Source organism: Canis lupus, chromosome 1, assembly GCF_011100685.1.
Source record: "Canis lupus familiaris isolate Mischka breed German Shepherd chromosome 1, alternate assembly UU_Cfam_GSD_1.0, whole genome shotgun sequence".
Classification (NCBI taxonomy): domain Eukaryota; kingdom Metazoa; phylum Chordata; class Mammalia; order Carnivora; family Canidae; genus Canis; species Canis lupus.
This window is the reverse complement of record NC_049222.1, coordinates 70,331,245-70,348,871: the sequence shown is the minus strand read 5'-3', so window position 1 is coordinate 70,348,871 and position 17,627 is coordinate 70,331,245. Positions and strand designations below refer to the sequence as shown.

Genomic DNA, 17,627 nt, shown 5'->3' with positions numbered 1-17,627 from the left:
TGCATAGGCTTCTTTTTTTTTTTTTTTGGAAAAATTATTTAGAAAAATGTTAATTCTAAATTTCAAGAAAAGAAAATAATTCCAGTGAGCACCTATTTGACTAAACTATCCTTTCTCTGAATATGGAATACCTAATATGAACTTGAAATTCATATTCAACTTGAAATGTTTAGGAGCATTTTGTAATAAGGGAACATATGAATAAGTACTGCATTACTTTTGCTTTACTTAAGTTACAAGTTTGCAAGTTTGTCTGTTCAAAGCAAGCACTATTTTCTTATCAAACATTTATACAGGCAGAGTCACGTGAGGAAGATGAGAAAACTTCAGACACCTCTGCAGCTTCAAACAAATCCATAGGAAACCTAATTGCTACAGAGGATCACACCTAAACTCTAGTTCTATGAATGCTGGTATATATTTTTAACAACTCTTTTAATATTGAATGACTAAGAAGTTATTAGAATTCTTTGCACTAAATTTATTAGCCTGGGGGAGAAAATAAGTGGGAAATACACTCTTAGAAGATGGAGTATGTGCTAGCTCCAAGCTAGAGCTTCAGAACTCAAGTGGGGCTCTGAGAAAACCCAGAGAGGCTTCCTGAGACTACAGAAGGCCTTGAGCACATCTCCCTACTCAGAAAGTGCAAAAGTCACGCTCCAGACCATCTGTCAGCATCGGAGGCCTTTGGCAATCCCAGGCCAGGTCTTTTTAGGAAAAAATTAACTTGACAAGTGTCATTTAATTTAATTTAATGAAGAATAACTAAGAACTTATTACATATTTCAAGATATCTAAAACAATAGCAAAACAGTAAGGTCCAGGTTCTTTCCAACCTCCAGCCAGGGCCAAAGCCCTTCTCTGAACAGGTACTTATCAGCAGACAGGAAAGGATCTTTTCTGCAGTCCTTTGCATCTGCCTGCTTGTTAAAGCCACTAAGATCTGGAAAATGGTCAATATTCACATAAGTAAATATTTTTGAGTATTAAACATGTGCACTTTCATGGGACACACATACATGTCACACAAGCTTGTTCTGGATGTGACCGTTTCCAGATATGCCAACCATTTCTTGTGATGAGAATCCCAGGGCCAGAAGTATCCACCTTGAAAATGAACAGACCCAGGTTCAAATTCCCACCACTTTGTGTTCAGTTATGAGGACATAGGCAAATTCTATTTCTCAGTTTCCTCGTCTGAACAATGAGTGTAGATCACCCAGCTCCCAGAGTTGTAGGAAGGATCAAATGTAAGTGTGTATAGAAAGCCTATCACATATTATGTGCTCAATAAATGGTAGAGGTTATTGTTATTCTGTGAGGAAAGACAGAAAGAGCATAACATCTCTCGATTATCTACTTGCCATATACTGTGTTTAGAGCTTCTGCATGTATATTTCACTTTGTGTACATATACACACAACTGTGACATAACTGTTAAGAATCATTTCTTTAAGTTAAAATCATAACTATCACGCAAATATAAAATGAACATGAGTCAAATATTTATTTAACTTATTAATGAGAAAACTAGTAAGATATTACATTTATTAAAAACAATTAAAAACACGTATGTAGTCTATCAAGAATATTGAAATGAATTTAGAAGTATTTTAAATTGCTTGGTATCCACACAGCTATCAATTGCATTCCCCTAGACAAAATTTATTTGAATCTCTATGTTCAAGAATCATCTGCATTACTATATTCTTTCTATTATTTCAGAGTTGTAAAGCAGCTTGAAGACAATAAAATCAGATCATCTGTAGGGGTTATTAGCACCCTTTAAAATTTTTTTCATTTCAATTTTTTTTACATTTTCTGACAATCGTTATATTCCCATTTGCAATTGAGGAAACAAAATCATGGTGATCGTGAAATCTGTCTACAATCACAAAAAGTATAAATGGCAGGGGCTGGATTTAAACTCACCTTTTGAGGATACCTGCCTGGGTGGCTCAGCGGTTTAGTGCCTGCCTTAAGCCCATAGTGAGATCCTGGAGTCCTGGGATCGAGTCCCACATCAGGCTCCCTGCATGGAGCCTGCTTCTCCCTCTGCCTGTGTCTCTGCCTCTCTCTCTCTCACTCTCTCTGTCTGTCTCTCTCTGTGTGTCTCTCATGAATAAATAAATAAACTCACCTCTCATCACTCCAAAATTAGAGTGGTTTTATTTGAAGAACTGGGATTTGTTTTTTCTTCTATTTTTCAGGGGATGAACAATCAATATATCCGTCGGGAAGTCTTTTGCTGTGAAACTTGTCATGAGCTCAAAAGTTTCTGGGAAAAAGAAATTAGCAAACAGACTTGTTACAGGGAACTGGAGGAAGATCGTCAGGGAAGGAGCGCCCTGAGAAAGTATGTGGATTATTTCTCTACTATTTTTTAAATTGCCTTTCTGTAGAAATATACCAAATGTGAAGATAGGAGACCGAATGATTTTCATTATTACTGTTGTAAGAATGAAAATATTCAATATGGTATGGTAAAGTCAGGGCAGCCATGAGAAGAAAGGAAGCAAGACCTGGAAGAAGTTTATTATATTCATAGTTCTAGAGAAATGTTCACTGCATACCACGCAGGGCCACAGAGGAAGCACCAGGTCTTGTGCAGTGGCAAAAGAAAGAAGCAAAAAAAAAAAAAAAAAAAAAGACAGAAGCATGGTGAAAATCTAGTCCAGAACTGTTATTGGAGTTTCTGAGCAAAAATCAGGGCAGTGTAAACAGTTTAGGATTGGCTAGTTTGAATAATTCCAGAGGGCTTTGGGCTAAGACGTGGTTTATAGTTGTATGGCACTTAGCCCTGGGATGATTTAGGAAATGTGAAATATGGCTTCATGTGTGAGTCTTAGGGGTGGTTGGGACCCCCGATTTGGGATTGGTTGACATGTTTACAGCAAGCCTTTTGATATCTCTAAGAAAAGGCAAGTTTTGGGCTTTTCCATGACCAACAAGCTTCTTAAGATGTCAAAACATCATAAATATAGAAAATTCAAGACACAATTAAGTCATCTACTCATTCAGTCTTATCACCACATATACCATGGTTTTTCAACCTTGTACTATCGACAATTAGGGCCGGGGTAGGGGGCTGTCCTGTGCTTGTAAAGTGTTTAACAGCATCCCTCATAACATTACAGTCCAATAGGACTCTCCCCTACCCATTTTGACAATAAAAAATATCTTCTAACATTACCAAGTATTCCTTAGAGGGCAAAGTCACCTCTTATTGAGAACCAGTGACATAGATAAGGATGAGCCTTTTATATATAAATAAAATGAGGTTCTATTATTTATACCTTGATAAACTGAAAAAAAACTTTCCTCGCCTTTCCTCTGTTGCAATCCCCACACATGAGGAACACTGAATTTCAGGGTTAGGTCAACAGATATATGTAAGTATAAAAGATCTCACATCTAGGATGATATATATTAATATTCTTGGGGAAAGGAAAATGTGGTCTTCCTCTCTTTGGCAAATAAACTGGTTTTTCTTGCCAAAGGAATCTGCTGAGGGGGAACATATAGTTATGAGAGGTCACATGTGTCAACAGAACTCTGAATAAAAAAGCCTTGCCCTCACAAGTGCAAAACTTTGGAGCAGACAGATCCAGATCAACCCAACTTTTTAGATATTATCTAGTTTCCTCTCTCCCTAAAATGGGAACAACCGAGCTAAGCTGTCTGTTTTGCCAAGATGCCTACTTCAAAGTGGAGTGGCAACTGAGCATTCTGCTAGCCACAAAAACTATGCCTCCATGTTTCTGATCATGCTGAGCTGAAAATAATTGTAATCCACGTGTGTTGAACCAATATTAACTTCTAAAAACCTTTTTTTTTTTTTTTAATCTCTGGAGGGGGTATAGCTTCTCTCCATACCCAAAGAAGAGATATGCCACCATTCTAGCTACATTCTTGTTTATCTAGAAAGCAAAATCAGGCCTTCCTACGTGCTAGAATAGTTGCATATTAGAGCATCCAGTCCCGGTGATTCCAGGAGAGTGAGGAAAGTCAGTTGTGTGGTTCCTGCCATCTCCCAGCCTCCATGTCTTGGCCCCACAATCCCACTGGGAGCCAGATCCCAGCATGAACTCTCTGTACATCTTCTAGATGAACAATGTGAGTTAAAAGTATAATTTGTAATATCATTTTATTTTTCTCAAAATATATACACAGTCTATCTATATATACAAGCAAAAGATTAAAAGAAAATGCACTAAGATACGCAGTGATTTTTTTAAAGATTTATTTATTTATTTATTTATTTATTTATTTATTTATTTACTTATTTATTTGAAAGAGAGACAGAAGAGAGAGAGCACAAGCAGGGGGAGCAGGGGGAGGGACAGAAGAAAAAGCAGGCAACCCACTGAGCAAGGAGCCCAACTCTGGGCTCCATCCCAGGACCCTGGGATCATGACCTGAGCTGGAGGCAGACACTTAACTGACTGAGCCACTCAGCGCTCCTAAGAGTGATTATTTTTGACTACTAGAATGGCAGATTTGATGTGTATGAGCCCTCCTAGTATTTCCAAAGTTTCTACAAGGATGTTTTGCCATTTTGTAATTAGGCAAAATAATATTATAAAAAAGGCAACCAAGGGGGATCCCTGGGTGGGTCAGCGGTTTAGTGCCTGCCATCGGCCAAGGGCATGATCTTGGAGTCCCAGGATCGAGTCCCACATCAGGCTCCCTGCATGGAGCCTGCTTCTCCCGCTCCTATGTCCTGTCTCTGTCTCTGTCTCTGTCTCTGTCTCTCTCTCTCTCTGGTCTCTCATGAAAAAATAAAATAAAATCTTTAAAAAACAAAGAAAAAGGCAACCAAGGAAGGGGCAAGATTGCAGAAGAATAGAGGGACCTCATTTCATCTGGTCCCTTGAACTTATCTAGATACCTATCGAATCATTCTGAACACCCAAAATTCAAACTGAGATGTAAGAAAAGAATTGCTAGAACTCTACAAGTAGAAAAGTGGCCCCTTTCTGCAAAGTAGGAGGAGGTGCAGAGAAGTGAATCCCAAGAGATATATTGGAAGATACATGGGATGAGGGGTGGGGATCCTCAGTAACTTGGTTCCTGGAAAGTGATATAGTCCCCAAGTGCAAAATAAGGACCCTTAAAAATAGGCTCCAGTGAAAGATATCAATGCCTGAAAGATGTTCAGGTGGTGAAATGGGGCAGAATCCTGGTCGGAACAGTATGGTCTCGGGATCTCTGGAATCACAGAAAGAATGGGGGTGCCTGAACTGGTAGAGTTCCCAAGCAGGAAACTGGTTAGGTCTGGGAGGGGGCTCTGAGATCAGTTCACCATAAACTGTGAGCAGTGGTCCCATGGGGTGACTGCTTTCCATGTGAGGACTGTGCAAAGGACAGAAACATAGAGATCCTCTGCCTTCCCCTGAGAGGGGTGGAGCAAGTATGCACATGATAAAGAGCTTCCAGGAATAGACAGAAACTGAAAGAATATGTGACCACCAAACCGACTCTGCAATAAATATTAAGGGGGACCTTGTAATAGAAAGAGGGAGCAAACAGAAACAATCCACAAAAATAGGGACTGAATAGGTAATACGATGACATTAAATTCATATCTTTCAATAGTTACTCTGAGTGTAAATGAGCTAAATGATTGCATCAAAAGACACAGGGTATCAAACTGGATTAAAAAGAAAGACCCATCCATATGCTGTCTACAAGACACACATTTTCAGGATGCCTGGGAGGCTCAGCGGTTGAGCGCCTGCCTTCAGCCCAGGGCGTGATCCTGGAGTCCTGGGACTGAGTCCTGTGTCGGGCTCCCTGCATGGAGCCTGCTTTTCCCTCTGCCTGCATCTCTGCCTCTCTGTGTGTGTGTGTCTCTCATGAATAAATAAATAAAATATTTTTTAAACAAAGACACTCATTTTAGACCTGAAGACAGCTTCAGACTGAAAGCAAGGGGGTGGAGAATCATTTATCTTGCTACTGGATCTCAAAAGAAAGCTGGGGTAGCAATCCTCATATCAGATAAATTAGATTTTAAACCAAAGACTGAAGTAAGAGATGAAGAGGAACACTATATCATACTTAAAGGATCTACCCAGCAAGAAGATCTGACAATTATAAATATTTATGCTCCTAACTTTGGAGCAGCCAATTATATCACCCAGTTAATAACCAAATTAAAGAGATACATTGATAATCATACAATAATAGAAGGTAATGTTAACACCCAACTCAGAGCAATGATAGATCATTTAAGCAGAAGATTAGCAAAGAAACAGGGCTCTGGATGACACACTGGGCCTGATGGACTTCACAGATATAAATAGAACATTCCACCCCAAAGCAATAGATCATACATTCTTCTCAAGTACACAAAAAACTTTCACCAGAGAAGATCCCATACTGGGTCACAAATCAGGTCTCAACCAATACCAAAAGATTGGGATTATTCCAGGACGCCTGCGTGGCTCAGCGGTTGAGCATGTCTTTGGCGCAGGGCGTGATCCCAGGGTGCTGGGATCAAGTCCCACATCAGGCTTCCTCCATGGAGCCTCCTTCTCCCTCTGCCTGTGTCTCTGCCTCTCTCTATGTCTTTAATGAATGAACTGTTGGTGGGAATGTGAACTGGTGCAGCCACTCTGGAAAACCGTGTGGAGGTTCCTCAAAGAGTTAAAAATAGACCTGCCCTACGACCCAGCAATTGCACTGCTGGGGATTTACCCCAAAGATGCACATGCAATGAAACGCCGGGACACCTGCACCCCGATGTTTCTAGCAGCAATGTCCACAATAGCCAAACTGTGGAAGGAGCCTCGGTGTCCATCGAAAGATGAATGGATAAAGAAGATGTGGTTTATGTATACAATGGAATATTACTCAGCCTTTAGAAATGACAAATACCCACCATTTGCTTCAACGTGGATGGAACTGGAGGGTATTATGCTGAGTGAAATAAGTCAATCGGAGAAGGACAAACATCTCATTCATTTGGGGAATATAAATAATAGTGAAAGGGAATAGAAGGGAAGGGAGAAGAAATGGGTAGGAAATTAGAAAGGGAGACAGAACATAAAGACTCCTAACTCTGGGAAACGAACTAGGAGTGGTAGAAGGGGAGGAGGGCGGGGGGTGGGGGTGATTGGGTGACAGGCACTGAGAGGGGGCACTTGACGGGATGAGCACTGGGTGTTATTCTGTATGTTGGCAAATTGAACACCAATAAAAAATAAATTTATTATTTAAAAAAATGAATGAATAGATAAAATCTAAAAAAAAAAAGATTAGGATTATTCCTACATATTTTCAGAGCATAGTGCTTTGAAACTTGAACTCAATCACAAGAAGAAATTTGGTAGGAATGCAAACACCTGGAGGTTAAAGACCATCCTACTAAAGAATGAATGGGTCAAGATTCATGCAAATGAATGAAAATGAAAACACAACTGTTCAAAACCTTTGATATACAGCAACAACAGTCCTAAAACAGAAGTACACTGCGATACAAGCTTCCCTCAAAAAATTGGAGAAATCTCGAATACACTAAGGAACCTTACACCAAAAAGAGCTGGAGCTATATCAGCAAATAAAGCCCAAACCCCCCAGGATATGAGGATTAATAAAGATTAAAACAGAAATCAATGAAATAGAACAGTAGAAACCAGAACATTAGAACAGATTTATGAAACTAGGAGCTGGTTCATTGAAAGAAGTAACAAGATTGATAAACGCCTAGCTAGACTTATCAAAAACAAAAGGGAAAGAACCCAAATAATCATGAATGAAAAAGGAGAGATCACAACCAACACCAAGTAAATTCAAACAATTTTAAGAACATATTACGAGCAACGATATGCCACCAAATTAGGCAATCCCAAAGAAATGGATGCATTCCTGGAAACTACCAAAACTCAAAGAGTCAAAGACTGATTAAAATTAATAAAAATTTTAATTAAAAATCAATAAAAGAAAGGACAAGAAGCATATGACCAGGATGCCTGGGTGGCTCGCAGGTGGGCATCTGCCTTCAGCTCAGGGTGTGATCCTGGAGTCCCAGGATCGAGTCCCACATCAGGGTCCCTGCATGGAGCCTGCTTCTCCCTCTGCCTGTGTCTCTGCCTCTCTCTCTCTCTCTCTCTCTCTCTCTGTCTCTGTCTCTCATTAATAAATAAAATAAAATATTATAGAAATGTGTTAATTTGATGAGAAGCAGAAGGCAAGGCAAGATTTAATGGGTATAAGATTTATTACAGGAAACACCTGTGAGAGAAAAATGGGGAGGAAGTTATGGTGTGCTAATAAATGTTTAACAATTGGCTCACTGTGGGAAAAAAATGTACATACATACATGTTTATCATAAATTTCACAGGCATAAAGGATGTATAGCACACAATTTATAAATATTAATAAGATATACAGTGCTCTTTATTATACATTCCATAAAGCCAACTGATTTTCATAGTATACTTTTATTGGTTTTTGCCAGCCTCTTTCATCTATAGCCAATCTGTAGTTGAAATTCAACCATAATTTGACAAAATCACACAATGAATAAATACTTAATTACTATTAATTTAACAAATAGGTCAAGGATAGTTTTCTAGTACTGGAAGACAATTTATGTATGTATGTATTTGTTTGTTTCATATTAGCAATGTAATACCTATAGACACACCATACTTCTAAATTTAATCTGCATTATTAAAATTATCTCCATTATTTCATAAGTCTAGATGAGGGGTCAACAAACATTTTCTATAAAGACAAGGTAGTTAATATTGAGGGGAGGAGACATGTGTCTCTGTTGCAACTACTTAACTCTGTCATTGTTGTGTGTAAGCAGCTATAGACAATATGTAATCAAAAGTTAGGACTGTATTTCAATGAAACTTTATTAACACAAGCAGCTTGCCAGATTTGGCCTGAGAGACAATACTCTGTCCAGACAATGAACAAAGCTATAAACCAAGTCATGACTTATAGTGTTTGCCAACATCTGTGTTGAAAATAATCTCTTGAGTCCTTTATGCTTTTTTCTAGGGCCACCAGGAGCTTTATAATAGTGCTTCTGAATTGGCTTTCTGACATTGAATTGTAATCCAGATTTTGTAACTCTGTGGGAGAGAGGACTGTTTCTGATTCTTTCTTTTGAGGTGAAATTTTCCTTCTAGTCATTTTGCACAGTGCAGAGTGGCCAAAAACAAGTTGTATTGGGAAAAGGAGAAAAAGAGAGAAGAGAAAAAAGGAAAGAAAAAAGGAAGAAAAAAAGGAGAAAAAGAGGAAAAAAAAAGAAAAAGGGGGGGCAAAGAAATCAAAAAGCGAAATAAAAGAACAAAAAACAAAACAAAACAAAACACAACAACAACAACAAAAAAAAAAACAAGGAGGAGTATCCTCTGATTCTGTATTCTGTAAGTCCCTTGACTTCCCCTGGAACTTGTCCATCCAGTTGGTCTTCTGGGGGAGGGGCCTGTTGTGCTGGTTTTCAGGTGTTAGCACTTGGGGGAGCTGCTCTGCCCCCTGCCTGGTGCAGGGTTCAGTGGGGGTTGTTTACCCCGTGAGGCCCCTGGAGCAACAGCCCTAGTGGCGGGGCCAGCTCTGGAGCCCTGGAGTCAGCCCCCGCAGGAACTCCGGAGCTCTCCGTCTGCAGGGCCTGATCTGCTCCGCTCGGGGCAGGAGCGTCCTTGCTGTCCTGGGCCCTCCCGGCCTCTGCCTGTCCCAGGGGTGGGCTGGATCCTGGGCTGTGTCCGGGCGCCCTGTGCTCCGGGGCCTGCGCTGTTGGATTCGCGCTCCCGCCCCGCAGCCCCCTCCGCGGAGCCGCCGCCCGAGCCCCCCCTGAGCTGCTCCCAGGTCCAGCCGGGGGCGCTGCAGCCCTTTAGGGAGCTCGGCCTCGGGGTGTGGCACGCTCTCCACGGGGCACAGGTGCTATGTTAGTGTCCCCGGAGCCTGAGGGCATCCCCGCCCTCCCGGGGTCCTGCTCTAACTCCCTGCGAGCCCCTTTCCGCCCGGGAAGGTCGGTGCAGCTCCTGCTCCTCCGGGACGGGGCTCTCCTGTCCTGGGGACACTCGCCCCGGCCTTAGCCCGGCTCCTCGCGGGGCCCCTTCCTCCTTGGATGACTTTTGTTTCTTTATTTCTTTTTCCCCGTCTTCCTACCTTGATAGAAGCGTGAACTCTTCTCACTGTAGCATTCCAGCTGTTGTCTCTTTAAATCTCAGGCCGAATTCGTAGATTTTCCGGATGATTTGAAGGTTATCTAGGTAATTTGGTGGGGACAGGTGACTTGGGGACCCTACTCTTTCCGGCATCTTGCCCTGCCCTCCGTTCAATTCAGTGAGTTTTTAAAAGGGTCTAGGTCCTTCACAAACATTTGAAGCAGCAGTGACAGTTTTCTGTTAGCCTTTAAAAAACAAACTGTAAAGCTTTGGAATAGGTCCTGAGGCAAGAAAGAACAGGCAGTCCTACCAACCCAAGGAACTGGATTCTATAGTGAGCTCTGTAGAGTACCTGAAACTCAGGCAAGATAGCAGCTCTGGCTGACATCTTGATTTCAGCCCAGTCAAACCCTAAGATAAGGGACCAGTTAACTTGTGCCTTGACTCCGGACTCATGGAAACTGAGATCATAAATTCTGTTGTTTTTTTTTTAAGCCACAAAATTGTAAAATTTTTTTGTTATACAGGAATAGAAAACTAACACCAGAAGTAAAACACATCATACTGCATTGCTATTTCATGAAAGTTAATAAAGTCAAGTTTTCTTCATGTGACATTATATACCTTCTAAATAACAAATTCCTGAATTATGATATAATAGGATTTTCCTTTCTCTGGTGACTGACACTGGAGAGCTTTTATTTTAAGGATATGAATCAACTGAATTATCAATGAAGTTATTCTTTCAAATAAGTTGTTTGGAATTAGAACATTTGGCTTGACTTATGAGATGTGGACACTGAGTAAGTGTGTGGTTTGGAGAACATTTCTGTGCCTTTATGTCCATTAGTTATTTTAGCTGACTGCACTAAGGAAGGCAAACTCCTTATTTAAAGAACACAAAGGTATAATTATTGAGGTATAATTGACATAAAATATACATAAAATAAATTATATACCTACAATTAAGTGTAGGTTTGATAATGGTTGACATATGATTACACCCACGCAATCATCATCACCACCAAGATAATGAACATATCAATCACTGTAAAAATTTCCTCATACTCTTTGGACTCCCTCTTTGCTATCCCACTCCATTCCCCCCTCAGCTCCTAAATCCTCAGACAATACCTGATTTGCTTTTGTTACTAAAGATTAGTTTTTATTTTCTAGAATTTTATATAAGTAGATTTATCTTTTTTAAAATGTCTTATTGATGAGAGACACAGAGCGGGAGAGGCAGAAACATAGGCAGAGGGAGAAGCAGTCTCCCTGTGGGGAGTCTGATGTGGGACTCGATCTCAGGACCTTGGGATCATGACCTGAGCTAAAGCCAGACATTCAACCACTGAGCCACCCAGGTGCCCTATATAAGTAGATTTAAATAGAGTATACTATTTTGTAAACTTCATTCAGAAAAAAATGTTTTAGACTCATATATATTGCATGTGTTGACATTTGAGTTGTCTCGTGTTTGGTTATTAAATATAAAGTTTCTTTAAATATCCTAGACAAGTCTTTGCACAGACATATGTTTTTTTCCTCTAACATAAGTATCAAAGATTGGAATGGCTGGGCCACATGGTATGTTTTCCTTGTTATCGAATTACAAGATCATTTTTACATTTCTTCCAGTGTTACAGTTGCTCCACATTTTTGTCAGCACTTAGTGTGTTCATCCTTTTATTTTCCCTCCTCCAGGGGAAATTCTTACCAACAATCTGCTTTAATTTTTTTTCTAGTTCTTTTGAGTCTTAATTAACAAATAAAATTATAAAATGTTTAAAGTGTACAACATGATGATTTGATATATGTTTATATTGTAGAAGGATTACACCCATTCAGTTAACATATTCATCACTTCACATATTTACCATTGTGTGCGTGAATATTTAAATTCTACTATCTTAGTAAATTTCAGCTATACAATATAATGTTATCAACTATAGTCACCATGTTATACAATAAATCCTGAAAGTTTATTTCCTTTTACCAACCTCTTCTTTTTCTTTCACCCCTTAAACCCTGGCAATCATGTTTTTACTCTGTTTCTGAGTTCTACATTTTCCCCCTTGGACTCCACATGTAAGTGATACCATGCAGTATCTGTCTTTCTCTTCCTAGCTATTTCATTTAGCACAATGTCTTCCAGATTTCTCCATGTTGTCACAAAGGATAGGATTCCCCACCCTCACCCCTTTCAGGAAACGCTTTAATTATTTTTTGATTGGAGGTATGGATTGAAAAAAATTTTTGAGGGGGTCTCTGGGTGGCTCAGTGGTTTAGCACCTGCCTTCAGCCCAGGGAATGATCCTGGAGTCCTGGGATCAAGTCCCATGTCGGGCTCCCTGCATGGAGCCTGCTTCTCCCTCTGCCTCCCTCTGCATCTCTGCCTCTCTCTCTCTCATGTGTGTGTATCTCATGAATAAACAAAATCTTAAAAAAAATTTTTTTGAGTATAGATATCCAAATATTTAATCACAATGTTGAACTTTCACATTCAATTTTACTGTTTATATAACTAAGTTTAAATATATCACCTTATTATTTATTTTCAATTATTTCATCTTTTTCTGCCTTCCGTTAGGCTGAAGGTTTTTGTTTTGTTTTGTTATTCCATTCAATCTCCTTTGTTGGCTTATTAGATATAAATCTAATTATTTGGTGATTGTTTCAGCTTTATAGTATACATCTCTAACTTATCACAGTTTACTTTCAAGAAACTTTATACCACTTAGTGTACAACATAAAATATTTACATTTGTATATTTCCATTTCTCCTTTCCTGGTCTTTGTGCTGTTTTCACACAGTTGTTGTTTTTTTTTAAATATTTTATTTAGTTATTCATGAGAGACACACACTGAGGCAGAGACACAGGCAGAGGGAGAAGCAGGCTCCCTGCAGGGAGCCTGATGCAGGACTCGATCCCAGGACCCCAGGATCATGACCTGAGTCAAAGGCAGATGCTCAACCACTGAGCCATCCAGGCATACAGACAATTATCTTTTAAAGAGATTTAATTAACTATTAAAAAATATTTTACATTTATACTGTTCCAGAACTTTAGCTCTAGCTAAGCTCCACTAATGTTTTTCTCTTATGTCTCTTTAGATCTGTAGGTGGAATCTCTTGCTAAATCCATCACCTCTCCCACAGCTCTCTAAGAGCTCCTTTATTAAATGTCCTTCAGAAAATCACTTTGTATGTGTGCCATCTGTTTCTAGAATGATAATGTACTGATAAAAAATTAAATGCAATTCTTTTTTTTTCTATGAACCCTTGGAAAGACAGCTTTTGTGGATTATCCCAGAGGTTTCCGTTATAAATGCCAATTCCCAAGGAAGTACTAGTTTATCGTTCAGACATTGTACACTTTACTATTTTCAAGATCTTCAAGTTACATGAAGAAAACTGCATGTTTATACACATAGCGACCAAGATATTTTGTTTATGTCGGTTATTGTACATTTATTAAATTCCCAATCAGCCTGAATAGATTGTTCTGAATACTATAGAATTTCTCAAAGAACATGATTCTAGTTTAATAATTATCGTTTTTTATTGAACTATAGTTGACATAAAATGTTATATTATTTTCAGGTGTACAACATAGTGATTTGACAGTCTATACCTTATGCAATGCTCACAACAATAAATATAGTTACCATCTGTCACCATATTATTGACCATATTCCTTATTCTGTATTTTTCATTGTGATGACTTATTCATTTTACAACTTGACGTTTGTACTTTTTACTTTCCTTTACCTTTTTTGCCACCCCCACCCCCGTGCCCTTTCTGCTCTGACAAACCATCAGATTGTTCTTTATATTTATAAATCTGTTTCTATTTTTTGTTTGTAGGTTGATTGATTTGTTTTGCTTCTTAGATTCTACAAATAAGTGAAGTCATATATTTGTATTTCTCTGACTTACTTCACTTAGCATAATACCCTCTAAGTCCATCCATTTTGTGAAAATGGCAAGATTTCATTCTTTTCATGGCTGAATAATATTCCATTGTGTTTTTATAGCACATCTGTATCCATTCATCTACTAATGAGTATGTAGGTGGCCTCTGTATCTTAGCTATTGTAAATAATGCTGCAATAAACATAAGGGTGTGTATATATTTTTGAATCAATGTTTTTGTTTTATTTGGGGAAATACCCAGCTGTGAAATTACTGACTTGTATTGTATTTCTTTTTCTTGTTTATGACTTTTTGAGGAAGCTTCATACTATTTTCCATAGTGGCTACACCAGTTTACATTCCCACCAATAGTGTATGAGAATACCCTTTCTCCACATCCTTGCCAACACTTGTTATTGATCATCTTATTGTTGGTTTGACTTGATGTTAAGCACCTTGTGTCTTAGTTGGTCACCTGTATATCTTTTTTGGAAAAATGTCTATTTGGGTCCTCTACTCATTTTTCAATGGAATCATTTGCTTTATTGGTGTTGATTTGGTTTATATCAATGTTTTGTAATTTTGGGTGTGTTTTTAATTTTGTTGATTTCTACACTGATATTTTAAGCTTACTTTACATACTTTGGGGTGGTTTTTTTTTAAGATTAATTTATTTATTTTAGAGAGAGAGCGCATGATGAGGGGGAGGGGTAAAGGGAGAAGGAGAGGGAGAAAACATCAAGTGAACTCCCAACTGAGCACAGACCCTGATGTGGGGCTTGATCCCATGACCCTGATATCATGACCTGAGCTGAAATCAAGAGTTGAATGTTTAAGTGACTGAGCCACCCAGGCACCACTATAATGATTTTTCTATTTCTTCCTGATATTCTATCAGTTTTCTCTTGAGGTATTTTGAAACTATGTTATTAAGCACATACACATTTAAGAGTGTGCATCTCCTTGATAAATTGGCTCTTTTATCATTATAATTGACTCTCTGTATCATCTATAATATTCTTCTATCTGAAATATACTTTGATATTTGTAGTTAGGATCTCCACCCTCAACTCTAAGTTACTGGGCCCCTCCAAGCCAATATACAGCACGTGGTGTCCATTAATGACTCTGGGTCATTCCTTTCTGAAGTTGCCAAATGCAGATAACTCTGCCTCACTTTTCACACCTATAGGTTATATCCCCTCAGGCTCTCCCATTCCTCAAGTTGCAAGCACCTTCTGAAGACCTTAAAATGCATTAATGAAGAGAGTGAATGAATAACATAACATAGGACACACTTGCAGGGGTCTCCTGGACTTGTTTGCTATGCTCTATGTATACAGTACTTCCAAGATGTCAGTTCAAGGACCAGGTCCATAGGATAATTAAAATAGTAAGGATAATAGAATAAATGTCTCTTTTTTTTATATATATATATTTTTTATTTATTTATGACAGTCACACACACAGAGAGAGAGAGAGAGAGGCAGAGACACAGGCAGAGGGAGAAGCAGGCTCCATGCACCGGGAGCCCGACGTGGGATTCGATCCCGGGTCTCCAGGATCGCGCCCTGGGCCAAAGGCAGGCGCCAAACCGCTGCGCCACCCAGGGATCCCAGAATAAATCTCTCTTAAAACTAACTTGTTCAATTGGAAAGAATTGCATTTAATTCTGAAATTACACATGATTTAAGTGTTCTTTCTTTGAAAAATGTTAAAGTTGTCTTTCTTGATGAAATGTAAATCATGTTAGATATTTTTAAGTCTTCATTTGAAAAGAAATGAAAGAAAAGTCTTAAGTTTTAATTCTGCTGCACCAGAAGCTCTGTTCATATACTGGTGCAATAAATAGAAACCTTGGGGATCTCTGGATGGCTCAGCGGTTTGGCGCCTGCCTTTGGCTCAGGGCGCGATCCTGGAGTCCCGGAATCGAGTCCCGCATCTGGCTCCCGGCATGGAGCCTGCTTCTCCCTCCCCCCCTCCCCCGTGTGTGTCTATCATAAATAAATAAATCTTTAAAAATAAATAAATAGAAACCTTGAGATCATTCCTCCAAGACAGTGCTCTTCAATGGTGTACATATGCCCCAGGAATTACACAAGAAATCAATTTGGGTGTGGGAAGAAAGTATCAGAATCTACCTTTAAACATTCACTTTTTTAAAAGATTGTTTATTTGAGAGAGAGAGAGAGAGAGAGAGAGAGAAAGAAAGGTAGAGAAAGCACAAATTGGGGGAGGATCAGAGGGAGAGGGAGAAACAGACTCCCCACTGACAGGGAACTGGACACGGGGCTCAATCCTGGAATCCTAGCTGAAGGCAGATGCTTAACCAAATGAGCCACCCAGTGTCCCTAAGCATTCATTCTTATTTAAAAAGAAGAACTACTTATGCTTTACTCATCTTTAACAGGCGGAACAGCAGATTACTGCCGATGGTGCTTATCAGATGGTTCCTATTACATGCGAATCATGAGGTCTCCTGAGAGAAGAGTATTGGGAGAGTCAATCTGCCAAGAACCCTGAATATCCCTGCACATTCTGTCTGGCTGTAACAAGAATATAAGGTCTTGACTATTCTTTATGAAAGCATGTCTCATGGCTATAGGTACAGCAAGCGACCTGGAGAGGTGAAATACTATTATCCCACAGAAAAAAAGATTTACTACTGTTCACTGTAAAAAAAAAAAAAAAAAAAAAAAAAAAAGTGAATCTTCACAGCTCTCCTAGATCTCTACTATATTGCAACCCATTGCATGTGCAGACATCCATTATAGAACATTTTCTTCACTCCTGTGGTAGTTGAGGGACTTGGGGACAGGAAACTGGAGACATGAAACTCTTGCTACTGCTTTTGCCACAAATAATGAAGTCTGTTGTCTCTCACCTCAGTGTCTGGTGCCATTCATGGAATAGTAATTATCTGTTAGTTTGCAAGTTCAACAAAATCCTAGATCTTGTATAATTCTTGATAGAACACTGTCCCCAATATAAAAAGCTGGCAGTGGAGTCTCTTGCTGGTTTGCTTTCAGCAAGCATATGGTAACATATTACAGAGTATAGGTGCCCCTTTATGTGGATTTACTGATTACATCATCTAGCTTTAACCAAATAACCCTCACAAAATGGGCAAATAGCTTAAAAAGATTCCTTCAAGGAACCTTCAGATTAAAGGTCCTATTAATACAAGCACAGGGAGCAACATAGAAAGCATTTAGATGGCAGTTTCTAGTTACTTGTTTAAACTCTCTGATAAAGAGATTTTTGCTGATAAAAACCAAGGACAAATTAATCAGATCTGACAAAATTCAGCCACCCAAAGTAGGTATTGTCAGAAATACATACAGATTTATGAAATAAATACAGATTTATGAAAAATCAATCTTATCCTAAATGTCTATTGTGCACTGAGATGTTATCTAGCCAAAATGATTAGTGACATCTTAAACAATGCTTTTCATTTTTATCTATTATTTTAGTACTTATTTTTATATATGCTTCACAAACCTCACAATATATTATTGTATTATGTATATTGTAGCATAGTTATCTATCATCTATCATCTATCTATGTGTCTTTTGG

At 38.9% G+C, this 17,627-nt stretch overlaps 1 protein-coding gene across 1 annotated transcript; it reads left to right on the top strand.

Annotated features, from left to right (window-relative positions):
* The first annotated feature begins 338 nt into the window (after positions 1–338).
* On the top strand, positions 339–16,751 carry LOC119875971 (protein FAM240B-like). Its single transcript, XM_038526808.1, has 3 exons — positions 339–413; positions 2,211–2,356; positions 16,458–16,751. The coding sequence occupies exons 1-3, from the start codon at positions 408–410 to the stop codon at positions 16,528–16,530; spliced, it is 225 nt and encodes a 74-aa protein (XP_038382736.1). The 5' UTR covers positions 339–407; the 3' UTR covers positions 16,531–16,751.
* The last annotated feature ends 876 nt before the right edge of the window (positions 16,752–17,627 follow it).

Coding starts and splice junctions, on each gene's coding strand:
- LOC119875971 (XM_038526808.1), top strand. Junction 2,357..16,457: donor GGAAGGAGCGCCCTGAGAAA/GTATGTGGATTA, acceptor CATCTTTAACAG/GCGGAACAGCAGATTACTGC.